The sequence below is a fragment of the Venturia canescens genome, chromosome 7, assembly GCF_019457755.1.
Source record: "Venturia canescens isolate UGA chromosome 7, ASM1945775v1, whole genome shotgun sequence".
Lineage (NCBI taxonomy): Eukaryota > Metazoa > Arthropoda > Insecta > Hymenoptera > Ichneumonidae > Venturia > Venturia canescens.
This window is the reverse complement of record NC_057427.1, coordinates 13,005,361-13,031,736: the sequence shown is the minus strand read 5'-3', so window position 1 is coordinate 13,031,736 and position 26,376 is coordinate 13,005,361. Positions and strand designations below refer to the sequence as shown.

Below are 26,376 nucleotides of genomic sequence, written 5' to 3'. Positions count from 1 at the left end.
GGACGGTCGTACTCACCAGGGAAAACTGATGCTCGGGGCACTCATTTTTATCATGAAATATTATTTATTCGTAGGTAGTGAAAATTTAACAATATCCTGTCGGGAATACTTCCTTTGTACGTGTGTTTGGATACATAAAGCTATAGCTTTCATGCCATCGAAGCTAACATTCAATATTTTATTCAACACAGCCCCTCGGCTGCTTTAAACTCGGGGTTTCTTGTATTTCTACCATCAGACCGTTTTCCCCCTTGCAATCTCTCTCGCCCGCGCTCTCTTTCTCTCTCTCTCTCTCTCTCTCCTAATTATTTTTTTTCCCATTTTTTTTCTCCTCAGAAAATGTGCGCATCTATATTCTTTGAATCTTCTTTTTTCTTTCGAAATTTATTTTCATGAAATGTACACTTACATGAAAAGTAACTTAACACGAAAAGGGAACAGATGAACTCTTTAATATCACAAAACTTCGGATACATGCAAGGAGAGACTGCGTATTGACAAAATAACGCATTGCACCACTCACTCGCGAATATTTGAATCTATACAAATCTCCATAGCTGTATACGTATATATAGACATAAGGATTCATTCTAAAAGAGTAATTACGAACGGGAGAAAAAAGGAAATGGCTACCGAAGCAGAGAGGATCTGCGACATTTAATTAAACTTATAATCCCTCAGAAAGCGCGAGAGACGGACAGATTTTACACCCAACTTTTTTCCGAATGAACAACTCTTCTTCGGGAATCTTTTAGACGCGACGTCGAACCGAATGTAGTTGTGAGAACCGTGAACACTTGACGACGCATCTATATACCGATCTGTTCCCCGACGAGACATTTTTTTTCATTCTAATTTCCTTTTTATTTTGCTGAACTCTTTATTACTGAATTCTCGGCAGATTGCAACCTGATCGTGAACGAAAAAAAAAAAGAAGGAAGAGAGGCAGCGGAATCATTCGCGATTATCCGCGCAGGACCTCTCTAACTCCGATTGACTATTTCTTCTCGCGATTTAACATTTATAAAAATTTCGAAAATGCCACCCAATTAGAATTTCTGAATGAATGATAGAAAGTCGAAGCATGATTCAGAAATCTTATTAATCATTGGTCACGATCCTTTTTTTATCGAGTTATCCAAACGACTCGACATGGGAAGCTTTGTTTTGCGTACCGATTAATCACTCGCACAGAAAAAAAAAACCCAGACTATTTTATCGTCTCCGCGAAAGTGCACATAATTTTGTCCCCCGTGGCTTCGTTTCCATTGGGTTGAACCTATTTCGTTTCGGTTTTTTTCTTTACACGCGATAAATCCCCTCGTGATGAAAAGGGGTTTGGACGAACGGCGCGGCGGTGCATGGGCACTTTCTATAGAAAGACCGGCGTTACTTCCTCGTAGGTATAAAATCGTCGTAGCTGATGTTTACCATACATAATACGTAATCTATGTACGAGAATGGAGTTGCCATCATCCAGAAGGGTCCGCACGGAGGGTAAAACGGAGGTGAAAGAAGGATCGGGGTTGGTGGAAGGAGGAGGAGGGGAATTCACACTTGCACGGCCACCTCGACGGTGTCCGGGAACAATGCATCTTCGTGTCTATGACCGAGGACCGACAATGTCGGATGGAGGGAATTTCAGGAGGTGAGGGACCGGGGGCCAATGGGAATGAGGAATGAGGGATGAGGGATGATTCATTCTTCGCTGAGAAGAGCGGACACACCTGCGCGTCTCGTGTGCATAGTATATTATCACACGCGTGACGTCTATGTACGAAAACCAACTGCGCTGCATATCTCAATCCCAGAACTCGTAGAAGGACGTATCTCCCAAGATTTCCTCAGTTTTCCACTAGCAATCCGCCCTTAAGCTTATCTTGGCATTTCGATTTATATCCTTGTACATTCGAGTATGCGAGATAACCGGCGATGTGCGGGCGGGGGAGGACCTTCCAATCCAAGATCAAAATCGTCGCAATTCGAGTTGCGAATCATATGAATTTTCGGTGTTACGTGACACCCGGAATGAAAATAACTCATGCATCGAATTTTTCCAACGTCTTTCATTCTACATGAGTTTTATTTCGATTGGTTGAAACGATATGTGGTACCACTTATAATTTCAATCGTTCAACATCTTTACCGTTATCGTTGGTTCGATCATTTGAAAATTGACATTTGACTCTGTATATGAATTTTGATGTTTTTTAATCTGAAAAATTGTAGATGAAATAACGGGAAACAGTCACAAACGAAAAAGCATATAGCTCATGCTGCACTCTCTGTACTTGAACGGTGTCGGTAAAGCCCTTTTTGTCGACTGGATTTATATTGTGTAGTGTATGAACTTGTCCAACACCTGTATCTGTGCGTAACGACAGATCGTGTATGCACATATAACACTACATCAACTTGGTATATGCGACCCCTCTCTACCCATCACTTTAGTGAATCGATACACGAGAGAGCTTTTCGCACTGCATTACAGCGAAATAGAGAAAGAGAGAGGGCGATACAGAGACTTGACCTACTGTGCAATTTATCTGACTCTGGTTAACCTTATTTTATATAGTGTTTCATTTGATATTAATTGAAGCAACGTTGCCAAGTATCGCCAATAAATTTTATTTGAATTTTCTTTATATTTTTAACGAGGGCACACTCTACAATAATGAATTTCTTAAGGTATAACTGGACGGGTAGCGGCCGACCAAAAATTATATCTGATTGGAATTTCCGTACTTCGTGATGCAATGAAAATCTGAAAAAATTCAACAACATTTGGAAAGCTATGAACTACAATTATCAATAATAATATTGCCCAAAAGTTAATAACAAATTGGTTAAACAATTAATTATTCAATAATTTTGCGGTGACCTCTTGTTTTTTTTTTTTACGAATCAAATGTGTGTATTTATCCGAATGCTCATGAATTTTTTCAAAATTTTCTTGGATTTTTGAAATTTCTTGAAAAAATTTTGATAAAAATTTTTAAAAATTTGAATTTTGGATATGTTTTAGAAGACATATTTACCATCAGTTTTGAAAAGTCTCAAAAATCCATGAAAATTTTGAAAAAAATGATGAGCATTCAGAAAAATGCGCACATTCGATTCGTAAAAAAAAACAACAACAAGTCACCGCAAAATTATTGAATAATCAATTGTTTAAACAATTTGTTATTAACTTTTGGGCAATATTATTATTGATAATTGTTGTTCATAGCTTTCCAAATGTTGTTGAATTTTTTCAGATTATTTCATTGCATCACGAAGTACGGAAATTCCGATCAAGATATAATTTTTGGTCGAGCCTATCCAGCATCCAGTTATACCTTAATCTTAGTTCTAAATATTTCAATGTTTTCATTATTGTACAGCAAATTAATTTTCATTCCGTCCAAAGGAGATGTACGAAAATTCAACTGAATCGAAGAAGGTGAAAAACATGGAGAACAAAGCTCTCGTATCGCTCGCTTTATACGTTATTTACTTATTGATGACGCTTTCACACCAGCCGCATATCAAGAGTCGAAAAGCTTTATGCGTTGATCCACACTCATACACGCACACATCGACGTCTATACGCGCGTCTTGTGTAGTATATCGTGATCTTTCCACGCTATGTTAAATCCGTAAGTTCGACTGGAGCTATACGAGAACGCAACCGCTCCACAAAACCAGTGAATTTTTCATGACGCCAGTGTCACTTTTCTGGGCTCTCTCTTCGGCTCTCGCGGTTGCGACTCCTTTAAAGAACACCAGGGATATACATGAGGCTGGATTGCTCAGAATATATGTATATGGCCCAAGATATATTGGGCTCGCACGGGAAAGGATCGCGGGAGAAAGCGCCTTTCCCTCCTACGTCTGACTCTCGACAATATCCTGCTTCCATGCTTCACAGCCGACCAACTTTTCGGATCCGGTCTCCCCAACAAAGACAACGACGTCGACGTAAGTGCCCCGGGGAAGTGATCTCCCGAGACACACGAAAAGTCCCTCGAAGATCACGAGATACATGCCTTACTCTAACTCGGATAAATCGTCCTGAGCAAGAAAACCTCTCTGCCCAAGCTTATTTTTCACTTCTCCAGCGCGCCCCCGCACTCGCCCCCTCTACCGCCAACTGTAATTTGACAAATTCACCCTGAACACGAAGAATTCAGCGTGAAACAGAGACGAATTGAAGGCGGATCACAAATAATAACCTACAGAAATGATTATATTGAAAAACATACTGCTCCTATCAAAAATAAAATATGACCCTTCGTGTTCAGCATGAAGAAAGTATACGCCCCCGTATTATTCACCTCTCAATAATTAGGTGTAGGCCATTCGTGGCCTTTTTCGCTATTTCATCTTGCCCATAATAATGGCACATATGTAACACAGTAGCAGACTGAGGCTCACTACAGATGGCGCCACCCTCGGTGGCCGATTGTACTCGACGACTCTCTACATCACTATGTAACGTACACGTGGATGCTATGGAGTTACATTCCCGCGCTACTCTTGACGCTTTTACGTCGTCTCTGCTGAGAGGAACACTCTTGTATATACGAGAGTTATCCACGTACCAACATGAGGGGAAGAGCGGCTCACCGCCGACGCACTCGAGCGCGAGCAGGTCCCGGTCGAGTCTTTTCAACGACGCAGTACCTACAGCCTGCTATTCATCGACGAACCCTAGCGCAAGTTTCACCTCGAAATATGCACTCATCTCACACGCATCCACGTCCGGATTTGTGACTCTCCGTGCTTTATATACACACACACATGTTCTTACATTCATCGGCTAGACGCAAGAGACTGAGAAAGAAAGAACGGCGACTATATACACTGGGCATTAGTTTGGGCTAATGGTCCTGATGATGATAACGATGATGATGATGATGATGATGATGATGATGTCGGTTACGGCGACGACGCGCCGTGATAGCTATGTAGGCACCTGCCATACATGTATACTCATCACTTTACCTCATACATTTTACGAGAATGCTATCTTTTCATTCACGCGAGTAGTCTACGTATGGTTATTTATTATTGAACGAGAACCCGTCTAGAAAGTGAAAATTTGTTAAATCAAGCATAAGAACTCTTAGCAGTTGAATTATCGGGAATGATGCTTAGAATGTTGAACAATTTAATTAACACAGAGGATCATAGAAAGATAAAGGAGTTTGGTTTGTTCCGTAATGGCTCTCGATCCACTTGGCAAAATGGATGGGTGGGGATCAAATGTTGGAATGACTAAAATTTCGAACAGGTAAAATCTCGAGTTTATAAACTTCGGATGATAACATGGAGACAGATAGATTCGACTAGAGCTTTGAATGCCGAAAATAAATAAAGCAGAAACTGCAAGGTTCGAAGCACGTTTACATCGAAAATAGAATATGTAACAATCGCCCATGGGACGATGACTAAAATATCGATTTTTTGAAAATTCGACTATCACTCTTTCGATTCATAAATTACTATAGTCAGCGATACTGTGAAAATTTACAATTTTGAAAATATAATAACTTAGTCGAATAGTCTAATATAACAGTTAAAATAGCGAAACGTTAGAAAGTCGATCGATCAAAATAAAGAAATGCAGTGGAGCTCCAAATACACGAGTCTCACTGACTCACTTACTCAGACCGGTGATGGGTGGGATTCAATATGTCGAATAACTGAATTGTAGAACGGTCGACATTTCGAAATTTTAAAAGTTGTGACATCAGTTTGGAGAAAAATAAGTAATTCGAAATTCTTATTCCCGATCGACTATTCAGCAGATTGCGCGTTTAATCAAAAATTCCTTCTTTGAATTCGTATTTACCCGAAAATATATATTTCAATAGTTTTCATTTCGAATGTAATTTTAACAGACCATCCGAATGTCAAAAGTTCATATTTTCGAATTCAAAATGGAGAGCAATTGTTTTACAGACAGACCAGAATATAGAGTAGCAAAAAAACGAAAGTGAATTTTTCGAGCCTATAAAACTTAGATATGCGGAATAGCGATAGCTCGAAAAGGCGAAAGTCAAAATGGCGATATTTTAAATTGGAGATCACCGGATGGTGAGGATTGGAACTATTTGCTGAATGAAGTTTTGTCTCGCGCTCGTATTTCAGTATCCTTTGTACCAGAGGGTGAATCACAAAGATTAAGATGAGCGCAAGGAAATATAGACGAAGAAAAGAGATAGCCAAGAGAAAGCTCGAGCGAGAACTTATGACGTGGGGCACGATTGGGGTGCGATGATGGATTCGAGCGCACTCAAGCGGCGAAGGGATCGTAAGGGTGGTGTCTGAAAGATTGCTATAGACGCTCGAGCCGTACATAAATTTGCCCCTCATATAAGGAGGTCGTAACTCGGCGTTGGGTCCATTGTCAAATCAGTTTGAACGCGCCATTTTTATTCTAAACAATCTTCATGAACTATCCATGCACCGGTGTCTCGAGTGCACGAGTGTCATCGCGTCTCATACGCATCGAGCTCGAAGAATGCGTTAAATGAAGACATGCTTGTTCACCCATGTAATTACACAGGAAGGCATCCGGTCCTTGGGTTAGAGGCATATAAATGATGGGGGGTTCTTAGATAAAGGGTCACCTCTCCATTTGGATGCTTCGATAGCTCGTAGACTATCCTCACAATATGTATATTTCTTCGTACATACCCCGCGTCTGACGATTTGTCGATCGTGGATACGAGATCGTGAGGCGCATTCACAAAGCTTCCAAAAGATACGACGATATATCGCCAGGCTCCTTCCGGCAGAGATGGAGGGGAAAAGAACATGACCAAGGAGATCACAGACTCACGCCTCGGCTCCTTACGACCGATCTCTTATTCCGTCTCTTTTCCACAACGTTTCTGCTCGTGACTACACAGCCTTCGCAAAAGCACTTTTATTCGCCACGCACGTCCATTCGTACAGGTACAGATATATATATATATATATATATACGCGTTTTTACGAATAGCCAAAACACACGTACGGGTTATTTATTGTATCGAGTAGCCATTTTTCAGCCGACCAAATTAAGGCGTACGTTTTCGCTCCTTTAAAATACGTATAAAGAAAAGAAACAGGCATCCTCAGAATCCATACAGAGAGAGAGAGAGAGAGATGATGATGATGATATTTATTATGCCTTAGTAAAACTTTTAGGCAATAAACATTACAATACAAGCCTTAAACTAAACTTAACTATGAGTATACAACTCAGAATAGGCATAGATTCAACGAAAATTGAAAAAAAGAAAGAAAAAATACTGAATAATATAATATTACGAATACAGATAGAAATTACAAGATACGAAAAGTGAGAGAGGTAAATAAAATAAAAATAATGATAACAACATCAGATCAAACCATTAGGCTGCTGCTTAATCAATTAACGACTTACAGACTCGTTTTAAGAAATAATAATTTAATAATAATTGCATCAGAGAAAAAGAAATAGAGTAAAAAGAAACAATACTCAAGATCGCCAAAATTTACATAAGGTAATGATAATTACCGAAGTACTAGACCTCATTGGATAATGAAAAATCAGGAGATACAATTCACATGATCAGACAATTGAGATACTATTGGAATGTAAGAGAGGTGGTAACCAAAGCTAATGTGATAAAGCAAGATTAAGAATACACCATTAAAAATACAAGTAGACGTAAGCCAAGATGCTTTACAGATATTTTTCGCGCTCTGAGTCCAAAAGAGAGAGAGAGAGAGTGTTGAATAAGAGGCGATGCTGGCACACTGTTCCGCTTGTAAGAAACGTGCTCATCAGACATCGTCTTATTGCGGCTGGTCGATGAAGCTCCCAATTCTGCGCGTTGCAAGTATGCAGCTCGATATATTTTTTTTCCTGCCAATGAAAATTACCGACGAAATGAAAGTGACGAAATGCCGGACTGCATTCTAATCACTTTTTTCACCAAAACTACGCTTCATTTCTCGAATCTAAGGACAAAGTGCTGCATGCACCTGGGAACGAACTAATGATTGGTGGCCGCAGAACTTTTGCGTCTGTTCGGTCCATGTATACTTTGCATATTTATATAATACACAAAACTGACGAAACTCGCAATTTGTCGCGGATATTAGTCCCTTGCCGAAACCTCTATAATTATGAGTCTGAAATAGGCGTAACCCGGGGCTTTTACCCGAACAGCCGCGAAACTTGTACGTGTATAACTTTCGTACCCAAATTGCACGAGCTTTTCATCCGAAAGCTTCCACTTGTCATTCGGAAACTCGGGAACCTCAAGTAAATACATGTATTATTTATTATGTATATAGCATGTAACATATAGAGTATTCATATATATGCATTTATGTATCTGGGCCATCATTTGGACCAACCAAAAAATCGTCTAAGCCTTTGAAACTCATGTCTCCACATCAATATTCAGTGTTTTTTAAACAGAGTTATTGTCTCAGTTTATTTTGGTGTTAGATGTGAAATTTTACGTGAATTCAAATAAAATTCATAGCCAAAACTTGGCAAAAATTATTGGCAATGTGTCGATTAAACGATCCCTTTTTTCAATTCACAAAACGATAGAAAAAATATTAACCATCAAAGAAACGGAAGAGAATTTCATGTTTGTTGATTAAATTCTCTTAGCCCAATTCACCTAATTTCTCAGACAAGTGCAAGTACGTTGTTCTCCCTTTCCTTTTCTTTCTACTATTCGTCTCTTTGACTCTTCTCCCGTTATCTCGTCGTCGCGTCCTTTCTCTGTCATTATATGCCGATTCGATTGTCACCTTCTTCCATTGTACTCGACGAACGAATGAAAGTTTCAAACAATTAAATTAATCACACTCAACGATGAGAGCTCAATGCGAATGTACATGAGTAGTAATGGAAAAAACGAAAGCTCCCGCAATGAATACAATGGGTGAGGGTTAGAAGCATTTACAGCACTTTAACGAGGATGCTAATTTGAGTATGAATTTTCAACAAAAATATACCGACTGCTCATTAAAATGACAACCAAATTTGAATAGGTCAACATTTTTCATGAGCTCATTTTGTAAAACTTCGATTCCGTATAACGCTTGCAAGACGTTTTGGAATTCTAGTTGCAGACATAACGTCAACCCGACCACTCAAGTTCCTGATACAAAAGTATACGAATTATCATTTTGTTCTTTTAAAATCGTCATTGTCCAAGATAATAATTAGTACACGCGATATCCGGAATTGGAATCAGAGTAAACCAAGTGAAATTCAGTGTGTCAGTGGCCTATTTTTCTTTCTCATCGAACTTGGGCTGCGTACAAAAAATGGTGTATTTGCCTAACGCAAAGTACATGATTCAATATTTCATCGATCGCGCAATTGTGTACAAGAAACCAGGAGAGATAAGTTCGACGTCTGGCAGACGATGAGGGTAGAGAAAGAGGAAATAAGTACGATGCGCAGCAAAAGGATGAGGTTTGACTTCAAAGAGCGATGTTTCCTGCGGGGCTATTGTTTCCTCGTTTCCTGAATCGTTTCAATTTTTTTGTGCTTTCTCTGGTAAAAAGAAGGCACTTTGAAAGTCGGTGCATTATTGCGAGATAAAATAGCCCGAAGATGGCTAGGGTCACTGGCGCGTTCTTTTTAGTTTTTGCGACTGAAGTTGTAGCATTTCTACTTGGCACGAACTTTAGACCACATCAGTATTCTATCTTACCGTTCTGCCTCGTCGTTCCTTCTGTCTTTATTAACCACCAGTTCGAAAGGCTGCTCAAACGGTCTCTCTCTCCCTTTCTTACTCTCCAACCGGACGGAGTTACCGAAACGACCTTACCCAGGATTTACAGCCCAACGGAATATTCGACTGCCTATACCAAAGCGAGAATTTCTGCTCTCGGGCAAACTCTAGCTCTCCTTCCCTCCCTCACACTCTTCTCTTCATTCGATCCTCCATTTTGTCTATATCTCTATCATCCCCATCGCCCTTGTTTTCCGCTTTCTCTTCCTCACCCTCTCTCTCTCTCTCTCTTTCTCTCTCTCTCGCCTGTCTTTCTATCCAAGTCTCCATCTCTCTCGAATAATGAACGTCGCGACACCTATTGGATTAAGCGTTCAGCATTACCGCCACCCTTCATCAAGCTTCCTTTTCCCCATCCACTAAAGTTCTTGAGCATCGACGCCACCCTCCTTTCGTTGCAACTCGTAGCTGCTTCTATCGGTTCTCACCGACTATATACATCGAAGAAAAGACACAGCAGGAAGAGTTAGTGCTTCTCCATCGGAGACAATACTCCAACAAACACAACTTGCTATATGTACATAGTCAATGCATATATGATTCCTATAAAACTAAATATTTAGAATAGTACAACATTTCGGTGGAACGAGGTGATTGATTACACTGTAAATCCAAGTGTGTTATTGCCAACACACGTAAAGTGTGTTCTGTACTTAAGGAAGTACCCTCGGTAAATCAATTAACAAACAGAAAATTATAAAAATTTGTAAAGATGTCAAAATCTTTCGAAAAATGACTCAGTTAAAATTTTGTGACCTTTGGTTGACTTTGAAAGGAGATATCAATGATTTAATTTGAAGCAGTTAACATGGAGTCTTATGTGAATCTGTGATTTAGACGCACTTTTTAATTTATAACGTTGAAGTTAACAAACAGATTTTGATAAAATTTGGAGAAGATATAAACGAATGTCCAATGAACATTTTTCTTTTTGGAAAACATGCAAAGCTTGCTTGTGTTCTAAAAAATGACTGGAAACAAGACAAGGTTTTTGAGCAACACACAAATGTGGCAACACCGCAGAATTTTAGGTTATGGCGATATCAACGATAGAACCACAGTATTGCAAAAGAAATATTATACATTTGTAACGAACATTTTGTGTGTTTCATGCATCAATTATTTTCGGAAACAATAAGAAATAGAAAATATGAAAAGAAGACACCGTCAATTTATTCATTTTTGAAGTCTTCTTTGAGGTTAGGGATGTTTCTTTTTCCGTACACACTTTGAATTTCTTTACCCACTGATGAAAAACGAAACACGCAGAAGCTGGGTTTCCTATACGCGACTATACGTAGATTCAATGCTTGTACGTGAGCACGCACACTAACCCAGGGGCTACGGTGTTGCCGAAAGATATACTACGTTACCCATATTGAAGACCAAAACTCTCTGACTCATTACGTACCGAGGGTACTTCGTTAATGCCGTAAGCAAATTGTAGATTTCTTGTGGTCACTTTTTACACGTTTTATGGTGTGTTAAAAATCTATAGTTTCCTTATGGCGCTAAGTACAGAACACACTTAATGTGTGTTAGCAATAACACACTTGGATTTAGAGTGTATTCGAGGAAGACCGCGACCCTTATTATTTAAGTGGGAGATTCCATAATTCGGTCTTATTATGAAAAAGGTATTCGGGGGGGGTTCGGTCATTGGATTCGAACGGCATCGACTTCATTATACATTTGTGTCGCACAGCTGCTCATCGCATCTTTATTTCATATAGTTGTATCAGTTATCCAATAGAAAGAAAATTTCGATAAAGTACATATAGCTCAATGTGTGCTCTCATGTACGGACGAATGCGAATGGGCATCCATGAGTAATTAATAGTTGCTCTAAGAACGCACACACGGTTGGATTTATCTTAATCCATTTAAATTCTCGATTACGAGAGTACGCGACGCCTTCGTGACCTCGCAGTAACTCAAGACATTCTGCATACAGGAGTTTGCCTTTTACCTCCTTTGCTATTACCGAGCCACAGGTCATTTATCTTACTTTCTGTCGCACGTCCCTCCGACCTGAGTCTTTATACCCTTTTTAAACCATCTCTCACTCCTGGCTTTGCAACGTCTCTGGGTCACTCGTTTTTTCGCAACCTCTTTCCTGCTCCGCAGTACGGAAAAACCAAGCTTATCCTCTGCTTCCCACTCGTCTCTAACGTTAGCCCAAAAACAACGTTATATACTTATCATTTGTTAATTACATCATCGACCAGGCTTTCGCAAGGTTTATGTGCAATTTTTAAAAAGATTCTCATTCGAATATATACATAATGAATTTATTAGTAATAGTAATTTATTAGTAATCGTTATTATTAGTATATAGTTACCAATGAAGAATAGTAAACCAGATAAATTCCATTACTCAACGAATGAAAAATCTTCAAAAACAATTCAATGTCAAAAGTTGCGATGGAAATTTTCTTCAAATTATGTTAAGAAAGTTAACGCGAATCTAATGAAAATCGAAAATTCCAAATTTAAGACTTGACATTTTGAAATATGCTAGAAATATACATCATGCGTCTATTCCCGGAATTATTAGAGGATCTACCGTCTAGTTATCGAGAAATCAACGAACAATAAAAATCACATTTTTTTAAGGGTTATACAAAGGCTCTTGTGACAGGTACACTCCCTGTGTGCTGTGTGATGATTTGAATTTAATGTAATAGGCGATCCTCCCAACTTTGAAGAGCCAAAAACGAAAATAAGAAAGTAGAATGTCTTTAGAGACCAATGATGTCTTAAAAAGCCCTTGTTAACGTTGAAAATAACTTGGGAATGGAAAAAGAAAAAACACTTTTTGAGGTTAACATGGCATAAACAGCGGAAGTTTCGTCAATCCCATGAGCCAGTTGGTTTAAAATATAGATATGCATACGCATGTAAATAGAATATGGCCGTTGTCACACTTTGCTTGACGATTTTACTACGAAAGTATTTTAACCGCTATCATAATATTTAAAATTGATCAATCTTAACAAATAAGTTACACAAAATTTTAATAATTGCGAAAATAAATTTTAATCGTTTTTTTCATCATCAAGAGAGCAAAAAAGTTGAGTTGCTTTTTTGATTCACAAGTAACGCAAGATCTTCCTTAAAAACTTTTTCAATTTTGTATCAAGTGGAGGTCTGTTCCAAACCACGAAAGTGTGATTTTGGTTTATGTTTATTCCTATCAATAAACCATTTAAAATATCGCTCATTCGATCTGGTATCTGGTTGATAAGAAATAAAAAAGAATTTTCTTTCGTGAAAAAAAAAAGAAAACAAATTGGCCTACTGACAGACATATTATTACAAAAATATAGATTTATTTGTATACACATGGACGCCAGTAAGCGCAAACGCCCCTTCGTTCCTTCTCCAACCATTGTAAAATGCTTCTGGTTTTTCTTTCTGCTGTTGCCTGATGCCTTCTCAGATTGATTACCAACGCATTTGATAGTACTGAACTATTCACCATTCCGTGAGCCGTAATTGGAATTTCTCCTTTCTGTTTTTTCCCCCTTTTTAAATCTCTTTTTCCTTTTTGTTCGTCAATCCAATATAGTGACTGAAGAGAAGAACGATTTACGTACAATCTAGGCCGTTGGTGTTCTCGGTTATGTATTGAAGTACATGCACGATACACATTTGCTCAATCACGCTAAGGGCACAGGGCTTTTCATGAAAATGTAAATGTCGCTCCGTGTCTCTGCATTATCTTATTTTACGGTGATCATGTTTTTGAGCAAGCAAAAAATTCGAGTATTCGCCCAACTGGTGATGCATAGTTTTATTCAAAATTGTTTCTGACACGGTGATGATTTATCAAAATCCACTCTTCGCACAGAGACGACCATTATAGATATTACGTTTTTTGGACTCAGATTGCTAGTGGTAATTCGAGAAATAAACTCGTACAATAGCACCCTTTTATTTGTGTATTCCGCGAGTTGCATACAATCGTCAACTCTCGTGTGTGCACGTATTACATAGGAACCCCTCAATAGCTTTGTGATATTCTGCACCAAAGCCATTGTACCCATTGAAAGTGCCTCGATTTTGCCCTCTTTTTTTCGCTTTCGCTCCGAATTATTCTGCATACAAGGCTTATTCTGCTCATGAATAAACTTTGCGTTTTTGTATAGTCTACTCACATATATGTATATATCGCGTTCCATTTTTCGGTTTCGACGACAAAATGAAATCCTTTATTGGCGTTCCTTTTAATGGTTTCATCAGAACTTAGTTAGGGACCTAATCAAGGCACTCTGAAATGAGTGGCAAATGGACTTTGCACGTTTATAATTAAATTTGGCGCTATTCCGATATCCAGGTCTTCGTCCTAATTCAATCATCACACTCATAAATTTTCATTCGGTGAGAAAGAGATGGATTTCGATAACTCCATTATTCGAAAAAAATATTCAACAGAAAATTCATATTTTCTTCCAGATCAATTTATTTATAAGCGAACAATGATTCGATGAGAACTGCATTTTCCGAGATTGCGAGAAACGTTACAAGACTTTGAATCTGTCCATTAAAATTTTTCGATATTTTACGTGTTCTCCAGTGATCCAACGAGATCCACAGGCTTACAGGGACATTCGAAACAGAGTGAGTGAGAAAGAAATAGCAGAGGCATGAGGGGAGGGGGGGGAGGGGCGGGGCGGGGGATTTCCGCAAAGTACAAAGTCCAGTATCCAAAAGTAAATCCTCCGAATCCTTTTATCGTGCCACATTTTTTCGTAGCCATGGTTTTTCTCGGCATATCCATTTCACCATTATTCTTATGTGCACGCCCTTTTTGTAATCCCAGTTTTAATCATATTCGACTAGTTGAGGCAAATTTCATTTTTTATCGCAGTGCCAAAAAAGTGGGTGAAATGTGGATTCCGGCTGAAATAAATAAATAAATATCGAAAGTGTAAATTCATTACAAAAAATGATTTCATCGCCTTTTCCACTCTGACATGCAGTAAACGACCCCGAAGTGGCGGTTTTCACAAAATAACGAATACAAAAAAATACGTATCCCGATCACGATACTGATATTAATTTGAAGTGGAAAAAAACTCATTTCCATTTCAACAAATTATGAAATACAGATTGTGCTCCCTTTTTTCTTTTTCTTTTTTGCCATCAAGGCTCGATTTTTTTTCACCAGCCGCCAATAGTGGAATTTCAATTCACTGCTGTCAAGCTCGCCACACAAATATCTTTCTGGGCTAAAACCACAAACACTCGGATGCGCGAGTCATGAATTGCTTGAGAATAAAAAATAGTTTCGATCGGATAAAAATATGACCGGAACCATAGATCGCCACATGACCGGGTCAAATATCCCAGGCAACAGGATATGCTCATTTTGCTCTCGTGCGAATGGTGCCTCGCGATCATACGCTTTGGAAAAGGGCTATTTTCGTCGAGAATGAGGGTTCTACTGGACGTGCTGAAGCTTCAACAGTGTGTAGAAGGAAAATCAAGGTCTCTATGTAGGCTAGCAGGATTGAAGCCACGTAGAATCTCAAGTATTTTCACAGGCGTAGCTGTTTTCCACAAGCACCAATGCAACCCATGAAATAAGCTATACCAAAAATCGGCTGAGGACATTCGCACATCTTTTTGCATGATATCAATTTTGTCGCGATTACGAACGTTTGTACGGGCAATGTGTACACGCGGAATGATTGGTAGCAAAAAAGGAGCGTTGAAATCAATTTGTTGAGCGAATTCGTCGAAGAGAACTCGGAAGAATATGCTTTCTAAGTGTAAACATCGCATCAATATTCGTTAAAACGACATTATTTGTTTGTAATAATTGATTGTTCAAATTGAATTCTTCGCGCTTTTATTATTTATTCCTTAATTAATTGTCTATTCTTGCGACACAATAGAAAATCGGTGAATTTTTTCTTTTTTTTTTACCACAACTTCATTCCAACATGCCTTGACTACTTTTTGCAAAAAGTAGTCGCTGAAGAAATTAGAATCCTTTCAAAATTTCTCCTTCTTTCCAATTTTCATATTTTTTCAACTTTTCTTCTACTTCTCCCTTTATGATTAATTTTTTGTAAATTTTGAAAGCATTGTTTTTTCTTTCTTTCATTTGTTCATGGAATGTACCGAATTGCTGGAACGAAGAGGAAAAAAAATGTCGACAATTTTTGCATTACCCCGGTACTCCGTTTAACCCAGTCTTGCCTACATATATAAAAGTGGGTATGGAAACGGTTATGGGTCAGCAAGACCATCGTCCCTTATTCCCTCTCGACTTCCCGTCCGTTTGCTTTTCCATAAAGAAAATCTAATTTTACGGTCGAGAATCTCCTTTCCAGAAATGGAAAAATCTCGAAAAACCGATATGCGATCATTCGACATTTACATATATACGTGTATCGTTTTATATCCAAACACATGAGTGCGCAGGTATACAACATTATTTTTCGTAATCCGTATAGAAAATTGCAATGGGGTCGATAAGCTCGTGAAATATTGTAGGAGCATCGACAAAAATGTATTCGAAAAATAGTACGTAGATATAAGATTTTTCTATAAAATTGATGATCCCGAAAACAATTTATTTCTCGTTACGAGAGTTCAATTTTTTTTTTTTTACCATCGATGTGTTGATTGGTCGCACAACATCGAAAGACCTGTCATCCTGCGATATTTAAATTTCGTACCTAAAAATGGGGAGCGTGCAAAAAAAAATCAGGTCAAATAATAATCGGAGACTCGGACGTTTGATTTGAAAAAAATCAAATGACAGTATATCACAAAAAAAAAAAAAAAAACAAACTGTACGGGAGTTGGAAAAAATTGAAATACCTCCCGAAATAAATTTTAATAGCTCCCCGCGTTCTTGAACACAGGAATATTCGGTATGGTAAAAAACGGTTAATGATGTCGTGTTGCTGGTTCTGGAGATCCGAGGGATATCGTCCGTTTGGGAGTTTCTATATGAACTCGTCGCTCGCGTCCACTATTTCCCTGTCCAAAATCAACGGGTCTCGAATTTCGCAGCCACGTCCGTTTCCATTCGTCTTTATCTCTTTTTCTCCTGCTCCGTATCCCTCTCTCCTTCCCCTTCTCTTTCGCCCTCCAGCATGAAAATGCTTTCTGTAAACGAAGCCAATCGATTTTATCCGATATCTGGCATTTGACGAGAGGGAGTGACCTCATCTAGTAACATGAACTCGACAAACGTCCATTGGTTTAGTCCCTTCGTCGATTCCTCTGTCTATATTTATGTATATGTGCACGTCAAGTTCGTATATATGCGCGCGCGCGCGCGCGCGCGCGCGTGTGTGTGTGTGTGTGTGTGTGTGTGTGTGTGTGTGTGTGTGTGTGTGTGTGTGTGTGTGTGTGTAATCTATTCTCTCTTTTCGAATCGTCTTCTCTCTCTGTCTCTCTCTCTCTGCTGCTCTTCTCTTCGCTATTCGTGACGAATCAGAAATGCTTCTCTGGTCCTATAGGCCAATAATATGTACATGTGCATATTCACCATTCGGATAAACACATCTACGAATGGTACATGCGAACGTCTATATATATTTATATGCACGGGATGGGCATTGAATCTCTCTCTGTTGAAGAGCGGATGTGTCCTAGGTGATGAATAGTCGAGAGTTACTATCGCTCGAATACAGGGCTGTTTGAAGCACGAATAAAAAAGGATTATAAAGAGCTCATTCGCATTTATAATAATCATAATAAAATTTGACGAGTGTGCTCCGAAAAAAATGGGAAAATCGTTCGATCAGCATTCCGTAAAAATGTGTATTTTACAAAATTCTTTCATGAGGCAAGCAATGAAACGGTGAGACGTGTTCCTTCTCTGTTTCATGCGCCAGCATTCGCATTCGTTAGATCGCACTGACGATAACATTGTAATTTCATACAATTTTCCTAAGCCTCAAATTGACAGTCATCGCCAGCATTATTCGATCTCGTGACCGTTGCAATTTCTCGGAGTGTTCAATGCTGTATTTCTTTGGTTTTTGTTGAAGCTTACTAAAATGTGTGGACAAAACGTACCACCGCTGTTGTTGGTAAACTGACGCTCTAATCTCGTTGATTCGTACAAGAACGTGGGCGTTCCTTGATACACACACGCGCGCGCGCGCGCGCACACACGTACACGCATCGTGTATCGTGCGTTGTAAACGCTGATGCGTGCTGATTGCGTGTATAGGTATACGCTACCCCGTCAGGCATGTTGAATGGGTCACGCGACGCGATTATCCAATTGAGCTCGTATTCGGAACAGCTGGCAGTCTTTTAACTAAAATATTAACCAACAATGTCTTGCTCCGAAGTAACCCACTATTTTCCTCACCCGGTCGCGCCCCAAAAATACCGAAGTTCTTGGTCCTACGATCACCGGAACATTTTTGAGAGAAACCATAAGCATTTTCATTATAAATTCCGTACAAAGCAACTATTCCCAACTCAATATGGGCTCAGAGACAGTTAAGAAATAATTGAATAACATTGTGATCGTAAAATAGGGAAATAATTCGTGGATATGGGGGAATTTCAAAAAATCTCTCCCCTCTCAAGTAAAATCGATTTCAAATAAATTCTCAGTGTCAAATTTCCTGTGCAACACGCCGCATTACAGCACACTTTTTATACCCTCAGAATTTTTGCTTCCGCAGTTCTCGGGTCGCCCTCCGCGTGACATCCGCACTGTGAAAACCAGAACTTCTTTGCTTCGTGTCGATGAAACGTTCTGCCACGATTGCTAGAATAAAATTAGAATTTCTTCTCCCCAACGCTTTTTACCACTTTATCGTTAAATTTTTTTCTACTTTCGTCTCGGACTCTTGTATACGTATATATAGATATACATCCATCACAGGTCAATTCGTAATAAAATGGAGAGTCATCATCGTCGGGCCGATAAAAGACTTCATACGCAAACAGTGTCACGTACAGAGAAGTCTTCTACAGTGATACCCAATTCCCTACGTAGATCTCGACCGTAATAATATTCACTTATTCATTCATTAATCTTTGATTCGCTTCTACGAATTGCTTTATACGATCAATCCGAGTGGGAGCATCATAATAATACGATATGACATTTTATAAAAGCTGAATTTTTTGCTCATACTTGATAGAGCATCAACCTCATTCCCGTCAAAGAGAAAATAACTTGTTTATCATTATATAGTAGGAAACAAAACTGGCAATTGCTCATTTGGAAAAAAAATTTTTGACGTCCATTTTATTGACTGTAAAATAGTTGGAGTCCTTGGTCGATCAATATTTGTGCATAAAGGTCCACCAAAATGAACTAATTTAATCGTAATTCATCTGAAATACGAAAATCATGGTATTATATTCTCAACCAAAGCACAGATTATCATTGGAGTTTCCTCCTTTTTGATTCCAGACCGAGACGGTGGCTGAACGGAAGAACCTTGATATTTTTGTATCTCTGTACAATAATGGGAAAAGCGACGACGGCGAGCGTCATCAGTGGTAGCTCTTTTACGAATTCGTCACAATCGTCGGCTTCGACCTACAGACCCGCGTCTACCACGCAAATAATATATCAGAGATTCGCCATTCAACCTCAAGATCAAACCGCCGTTATCGGTAGCCGAGTCACGCTCCCCTGTCGTGTTCTCGATCAAAAAGGACCGATTCAGTGGACCAAGGACGATTTCGGTCTCGGGGCTGTGAGGAACCTCACTGGATTCGAACGCTACGCGATGATAGGAAGCGACGAAGAAGGTAAGTGATTTGATGCCGGTGAGATATCGGGTACGTGCATCGCTTCTCCCGATACTTCTATCTCCAATTCGAATTTACTATTTTCTTGTAACTTTCCGGCCTCGTTTTATTCCTTTTCATTGATCTCTTCTCGTTATATGCATTCTCAAAGAGTTTCGATACAATTCGATTGTTTTACAGGAAAACTCGTTTATATTTTTCTCGATCAACAGCCATGCGTTTAGTACTAAAACTATGCATGAAATTGAACGCTTGGAAAAAAAACCAACAAATACTTGTACGCTTGATCGACCACTGTTTTCGTTGATGAATATTTGGATGATTGATTTTTCCATACTATCCTTCCGATAATATATCGTAAGTGCCACTTTTTACCACTTTTCCAATAAGAGTTTAACGTATTATCGCAATATTTCATTCGTCAACTTGTCGTTTACAATCGACTGCTGCATGTTGCCATGTTGAAAAGTGTCTTTTTGACATTTAATATCTCTATAATGACGTAGCACGATCGATTTTAAATTCGAACGGTGCATCCACCATGAGTCAATAAGCGGTGTGAATTTCAATTGAATGTTCGCATGCACCGTTTTGCTATTCAATGGGAGGCTCCTCAACGGCATACTTTTTGCCAATTCACCGTTTTCCATTTGTTTTTAAATTATAGAGAAACTCCCCTGTCAGGGAAAAATAAACTGTGTGAAGGAAATCATGAAAACTAATGGGCCACGTCAAGCGTACCCAGCTCATTCGAACCCGGTCAATGAGATTCGAAGAAATTTACATCAACCTATTTTAACGTCTTTTCGAACGTCTTTATATTCAAGTATTCATAAACGAACTAGCTCTCAGATGAACCCAAAAAAACTTATAAAAAATTGCAACAAGAACGCCAAGTAATAAAAAGTCGCAACGTATCAACTATGCGAAATAGTTGATATACATTTAAATAATAACTATATATTCGAAATTATTTCTATCCATTTTGTTTCTTTACAAAAATAAAATCATATTTCAACAAAGCCAAGTATGTGTTATGTTTTTCCCATACTGATTGAGATTGCGTATGGGTTTTTCTTGAAACATTTACAAAAAAATATAATAATAAAATATTGTGAAATCGAAGCGCCTCATTTGATACAATTACAAATTAACGCATTTCCGGGAGTGAGAGGAAAACATAATTGTATCATTGAAAGCGAATTCATCCCATTATCTTATGGGAGTTTCATTTTTTTCATTCGACCAATGCTCCATAAATGGCAACCACTCCAACTTCACGAGTGAATGGAAATAGATAAATCTCGAGGATAGATACACTGTATTTTGACTCGCATCGTCAAATTTTTTCTTTCTCATACTCGGCGCCCAGTTGCGCGTCTCTAGAGATCCGTTTTCGTAAGGCTTTAATTTAGCTCCAAGATCGCCGATTTTATAACATATGTTTGGAGGTAAATTGTTTGCATGTAACAAAGCTAAAATGGGATGAAAAGTAGGATCCACGATGCTTTCGAGCGTACTGAAAAAAAATTCAAGCCCCGAATTAGGAATTTCTGTTTGAAATGTTCGCAGATTTTATTTCTATTGTTGCAAGGTTCTAATTGGTTTTTACAAAAGTTTCATTACGTTTTCTTGTATTACGTAACATATTACTTGCAAATAAAGTGATTTCTAACCATATTCGAGTATTTTTTTAACGTATCACTACCGGCCCCAGATACTGTCACAACCGTCCGTGGGATGTGGTCCGTTGTGACAATTTCTCTTTTTTTCTAACTCGATCATATGAACTAACCATTATACTTACTTAGGGAAATAATTGTAATTTGTGTAAGTATACCAATGTATACATTACATTAAACAATACTTTCCATCAAGCTTACTAGCATATTGACAGAACTATGGCCGATCAAACGAAAATCGTCACAACCGTACCCAATCTCCAATTGTATTATACATGCACAAAAAAAGTCGCACTCATTCTGGTACCGTATCATATGGGTGCATATTAAAATAACGTTTTTAATTTTCAACCGATTTCGACGATGATTGGTATACAACAGTTTTTTGAGTCGCTCGTTCCATTTCTGAACTTAATTTTTATCTTGCTACCCTTGAACGTGGTTAGAACCGAGAGTTGAGGGTGAAATTGTTCGATTTTTCAATGGAAAGCTGTTATGTTATGTTACGTAAAAAATGTATGTTTTTTAGGGCACCAAACTCTTTTATCGAAATAAAATAAACTCGCTACTGCCAAGGGGTGAATAATAAGAGTTCCCATCTAAAAATCTAACAATTTTCCCCTCAACCCTTATTTTTCAGATAAAAGAATTTAGTATCTTAAAAAACTTCAATTTTTTTTATGTAGTACGACATAAAAACATGCCACTGATGAATCTGAAACTTTCACTTCACAAAAACCCCTAGAAAAAAATTTTCGTGTATTTCGGCTCGTACCAGTTTTGGCACGAAAACTGAAAAAAAGCTTGGCAGCCAACCGGTTAACCTTATGTAATTATTACAAAAATTAAATTTTTTATAATCAGTAGTTCACGATTGTCCCATGCTCTTATTCATGTATAACAGTAATTTTTGTTTTAATTGTTTCATTAAACAATCGTATACGCTTTTGAGCGTTCTAATATTTTCTTATTTTGTGAACACAATAATCTTATATTTTCAACGGTCACTACTAATCCTCCTTCCCCCCCCCCCCCCCGCTGTTATTAAAAAATCAGTGAACGCGTAAAATCATTGAATCACGTAAATGTGGGACCAGAAGAAATACTCGTTTACCCGTCCACACATCGACAAATCGATAATTCAAACTCCTCGCTCGTTTTCTCTTTCTCTTCCATTCGCATTGTCTTTTTACTCGCCAGTTCTAGCACTTTTCCTATATCCTCTTATTTCCTCCACGTCACCAGCCAATTTTTGTAAGTTTTATTACCTCCTTTTTGTTGTTCTTCATTTGATCTTCGCCCTATTTCCTTCCTGCTTCATTTCTCATTTCATCTCGACGTACATACATGTTCGTATACGTTCTCAACTGATATCCGTTCGTCGCAGGAAGTCAATCAATGTGAAAAACCCAATACACGTGATCTCGTATAGACGCATGTGTACACGCGAAATATCACACACGTAGCTTGCGAGCTCCTCTTTTTCACCGCTTTCTATTATTATATATTGATTTTTCTAACCCTTGAAAAAAGTGTCGGCTTTGTCACGTTTTATGTGTTTCTTCCAATAGCGAATTCTTAAAATAGAATCGATACTGACAAAAAAAACAAACGATATCTGTAGCAATAGTTCCCGTTATCGCCGTATTATTACATAAATTTTGGAAACTTCATGCCCTTTTAAAGACTATTCAGTTAATTAACATGGCTACTTGTCCCTTTGCTCAAGTGTTTCCCCGACCCTCAGGTCCAGTCGTGCCTCTTCAAGTTCAATTTCGAGATTACTTGTACCTAGGAATGAGAGAAGAGGAAAATGGAAGCGGAGGAGACAAATGCTCGAATATTCTCAAGTCCACATGGCCAAGAATGTGTCTGTAATAACAATAAAAATACTGGAGTATGGAGAATTGCAATTTCTAGGACACGCATAAATTCATCTCCATCCTTTTTCCAATTCAGTCATAGTGAGGATGTTCACTAACGCAAAGCGAGTATCTACGCTACCGCGAATGCCCTCGACTAAATTAATATAAAATATGATAGACAAAAAAATGCTGAAAATTAAAATTTGCAAATTGCTTCCTCAAGATGGTCAAGATGCACGGTGCTCAAGATGCACGATGCTCAAAGCTTACTCTATGAGGTGCTATATTTTGCATTTTGGCTTCCTCATAGAGGAAGCTTTCAGCATCTTGAGCACCGTGCGTCTTGACCATCTTGAGGAAGCAATTTGAAAATTTTAATTTTCAGCACTTTTTTGTATATAAGGAAATAATGTATTTTCTCTATCTTCTTTTACGAACATAAATTTATCGCTTTGTTTAAATCCATACAAAAAAAAAACTGAACGACGAGCCATCAGAAAAAACAGTTTGCAACTTTCAATTTTCATCGTTTTCCTATTTACATTTGAATTAAATAATTCCGACAAATTTGCTGGAAAGTATAGAGGAAGTACAGACTCATACACGATATCTTACAAAATTTCCAAAAATTAAAGCTCTTATACGATTTTTTGAAAAACCCATATTTTCGTAAAATTCACAAAATTATAAAATTTAAACCGCTCAACCGATATTTCCCAAATTCAATACCAACCAACTATTATGATAATCTATTTATAAGAAAAAAATTAGTAATAAATCTTGAAATTTTCGGAAGTGAGACCGTTGACACCCTTTTTATGAAAATTTCAAAACGTCGTAGGATTCGTATTTTTTTCACTGATTCTGACAAAATTATTAGAGAATTAAGAACTTGTATAGATTAACATCTGCGTGCAAAACAGTAACCCTCTATCTCAAATCGTTTTCGAGTTATAAACATGTGAATTTTGCAATGCCATAACACACACACACCTACATGCACATCCAGGCATTTATTCTAGATATGATTTTTCGATGTTTTGAAACATTTTGAGCACATTGACATTGAAAACTGGAAAAAAAAAAAGTTTCCATCATCACACAGCCTCCTCTATGAGGAAGGAAAAGAGACGGAGGGAATAAACGATCCGCGGTGCGCATTGTTAGAATCTCGATTACGGTGCAATGCGGGTCTAGTGCGAACGGTGACAAGTAGTCTTTGAGGCTTCGAGGTCTAATGGCGGTCCGATACAACGCATTCAGGCACATTCCTATGGCAGCCAACCAGCTGTGTGCTGAGGACGACACATTAATTGAGTCTATAAATTTGATGTTCGCTTAGGTAACATTCTCATCTATATATATATATATATATATAAGGTATAGACAGGGGTTGGCGGGTCCCCAAACCCCCATGTATGTACATGACGATGCAACGATCATTTATTCCGCTTACTTTACTCATGGGAACATCGACACGTGTACACAGATATACTGCTGATAAATACGCGGGCATAGTGGTCTTTCGTGGCGATACATTGGCTCACAGTGAGAGGGAACGTTTGATTCGTATATATATATATGAGAAGTAAAAAAACTCGGCCATTTGCACCTGTTCGATGTTCCAATTAATGGCCGTCTAATCCATGTCATTTAGGAAACCGAATGAGAATCGATTTCCACGACGGCTCATGCGATACATGTTATTGTTAAGCTCACCAACGCACATTCCACTGAATTATACAGCCGAAGTTTGCCTCAGGGACGTGTCACATGAGACCTTCGTCGACTCTCTTTCATCGTATTAGAATCGATCAGTCAATCGATTCGATTATATAATCCAATCTGACGATTCATTCGATTGATCTTCAAACCGAAACTTTTAGGCAGAAAACTCTCGTAGCGAGTTTGAGATTGAACGATACATGATTAATGGTAGTTACCCTTACCATCCCTGCTGCCTGAAGTTAGATTGCGGATTTTCTGACAGCGATACCTCCGGCGATGTCCCGAGTTGGGCGGACGCGCAGCCACGCATTCGTTCGAGGGGAAAAAGTTTTTCAGAGTTTCTAATGCTCCTAAACGACTACAAACGTAACACAGCAGCGAGAAAGTGAAATGTGTGGAGGAACAAAAATGAAAATGAATACTCGGAGGAGGAAACGTGTAAATCAGGGCTGCACAATCGATGCATTTTTTTTGTTGAGAAAATATATCTATGGTTGGAGCAGCATTATTAACGGGGCTTCGATTAACGAATCACAACTGTCATCTGGATGAGAGAAACAAGGACGTACGATTGACAGAATCTGAGCGGTATAAATTTGATGAAATCAACGGAAAACAATGAAGCACGGTATGGTTTAATTCTTCTTTTCATCGTACGCGATTGAGGAAAGTCTTTGTATATACTTGGAAGGACCAACGAACTTTCTCGTCAGAGAATCAAGTATTTATGTTTTTTACACAATGCAGCAGCCAACAACGAGAGGTGTTGAAGAGCGTACCAAATCAATGGGCCTTTTCTGCGATACATTACTGTCGACAGACGCGGGTGTTCACCCCACCGCGAAAGAGCTCGATAACAAGGCTCCTGCTGCCCGACACGAATGATTGAGTGTTTTAACGAATTGAAAAAAAAAAAAAAAAAAAAAAAAAAAACATCAACAAAAAACAAGCATGCGAGAAATAAATTTTGTTTGAAAAGCTCATAAAATGGTTGGAGTGTTCGACGTAAAACTTTGCGTTATTTCTACTTGTTGCACCGCTGTAATTCAATTATATATACGCGACTTGAATCAACGAATGTTGAAAAGAGAAGCATTTAAAAAAAGTTGGCTAGTAAGAAATTGAAATATTGCAAAGTCGCTCAGTTTCAAACACAACTTGCGCATCTCTGAAATATTTGAAAAATAAATAGTAACATTCGAAAACAAAGACCAACGTATGAAAGAACTCGAGACATGGTAATATTTGAGAAAATGAACAGACCTTCAGTTTGAAGTTGTGCAGTGAACGATTTGAATTGCTTGATACGCGGGTCAAAAACCGACCATCCGTTCACGTGTAACACAGAAGGTTGAGGTCAATATTGCAATGTCTGGAGTGAGGTGTGACCCTTCTTTCGTTTCACGCAAATATACGGAGACGCATACGAGTCTGGAGTACAGACATGTACTACATTGGAAAGGCAACGAGACGGAGTAAGTCTTTTCACGTTGCAAATATCGTCGTCTATGTAGACAGGCGCCAAAAGAGGAGGCTTCGGGCTATGTGGTTTGCTCACCGTATCTA

General features: G+C 38.5%; 1 protein-coding gene across 1 annotated transcript in view; it reads left to right on the top strand.

Annotated features, from left to right (window-relative positions):
* LOC122413026 (irregular chiasm C-roughest protein-like) overlaps positions 1–26,376 on the top strand; it is a 100,419-nt gene that overhangs the window by 41,637 nt on the left and 32,406 nt on the right. Inside the window, exon 2 of the mRNA XM_043423093.1 lies at positions 19,192–19,535. Coding sequence (XP_043279028.1) covers positions 19,192–19,535 — 344 coding nt within the window. The remainder of the gene's footprint in view (positions 1–19,191; positions 19,536–26,376) is intronic.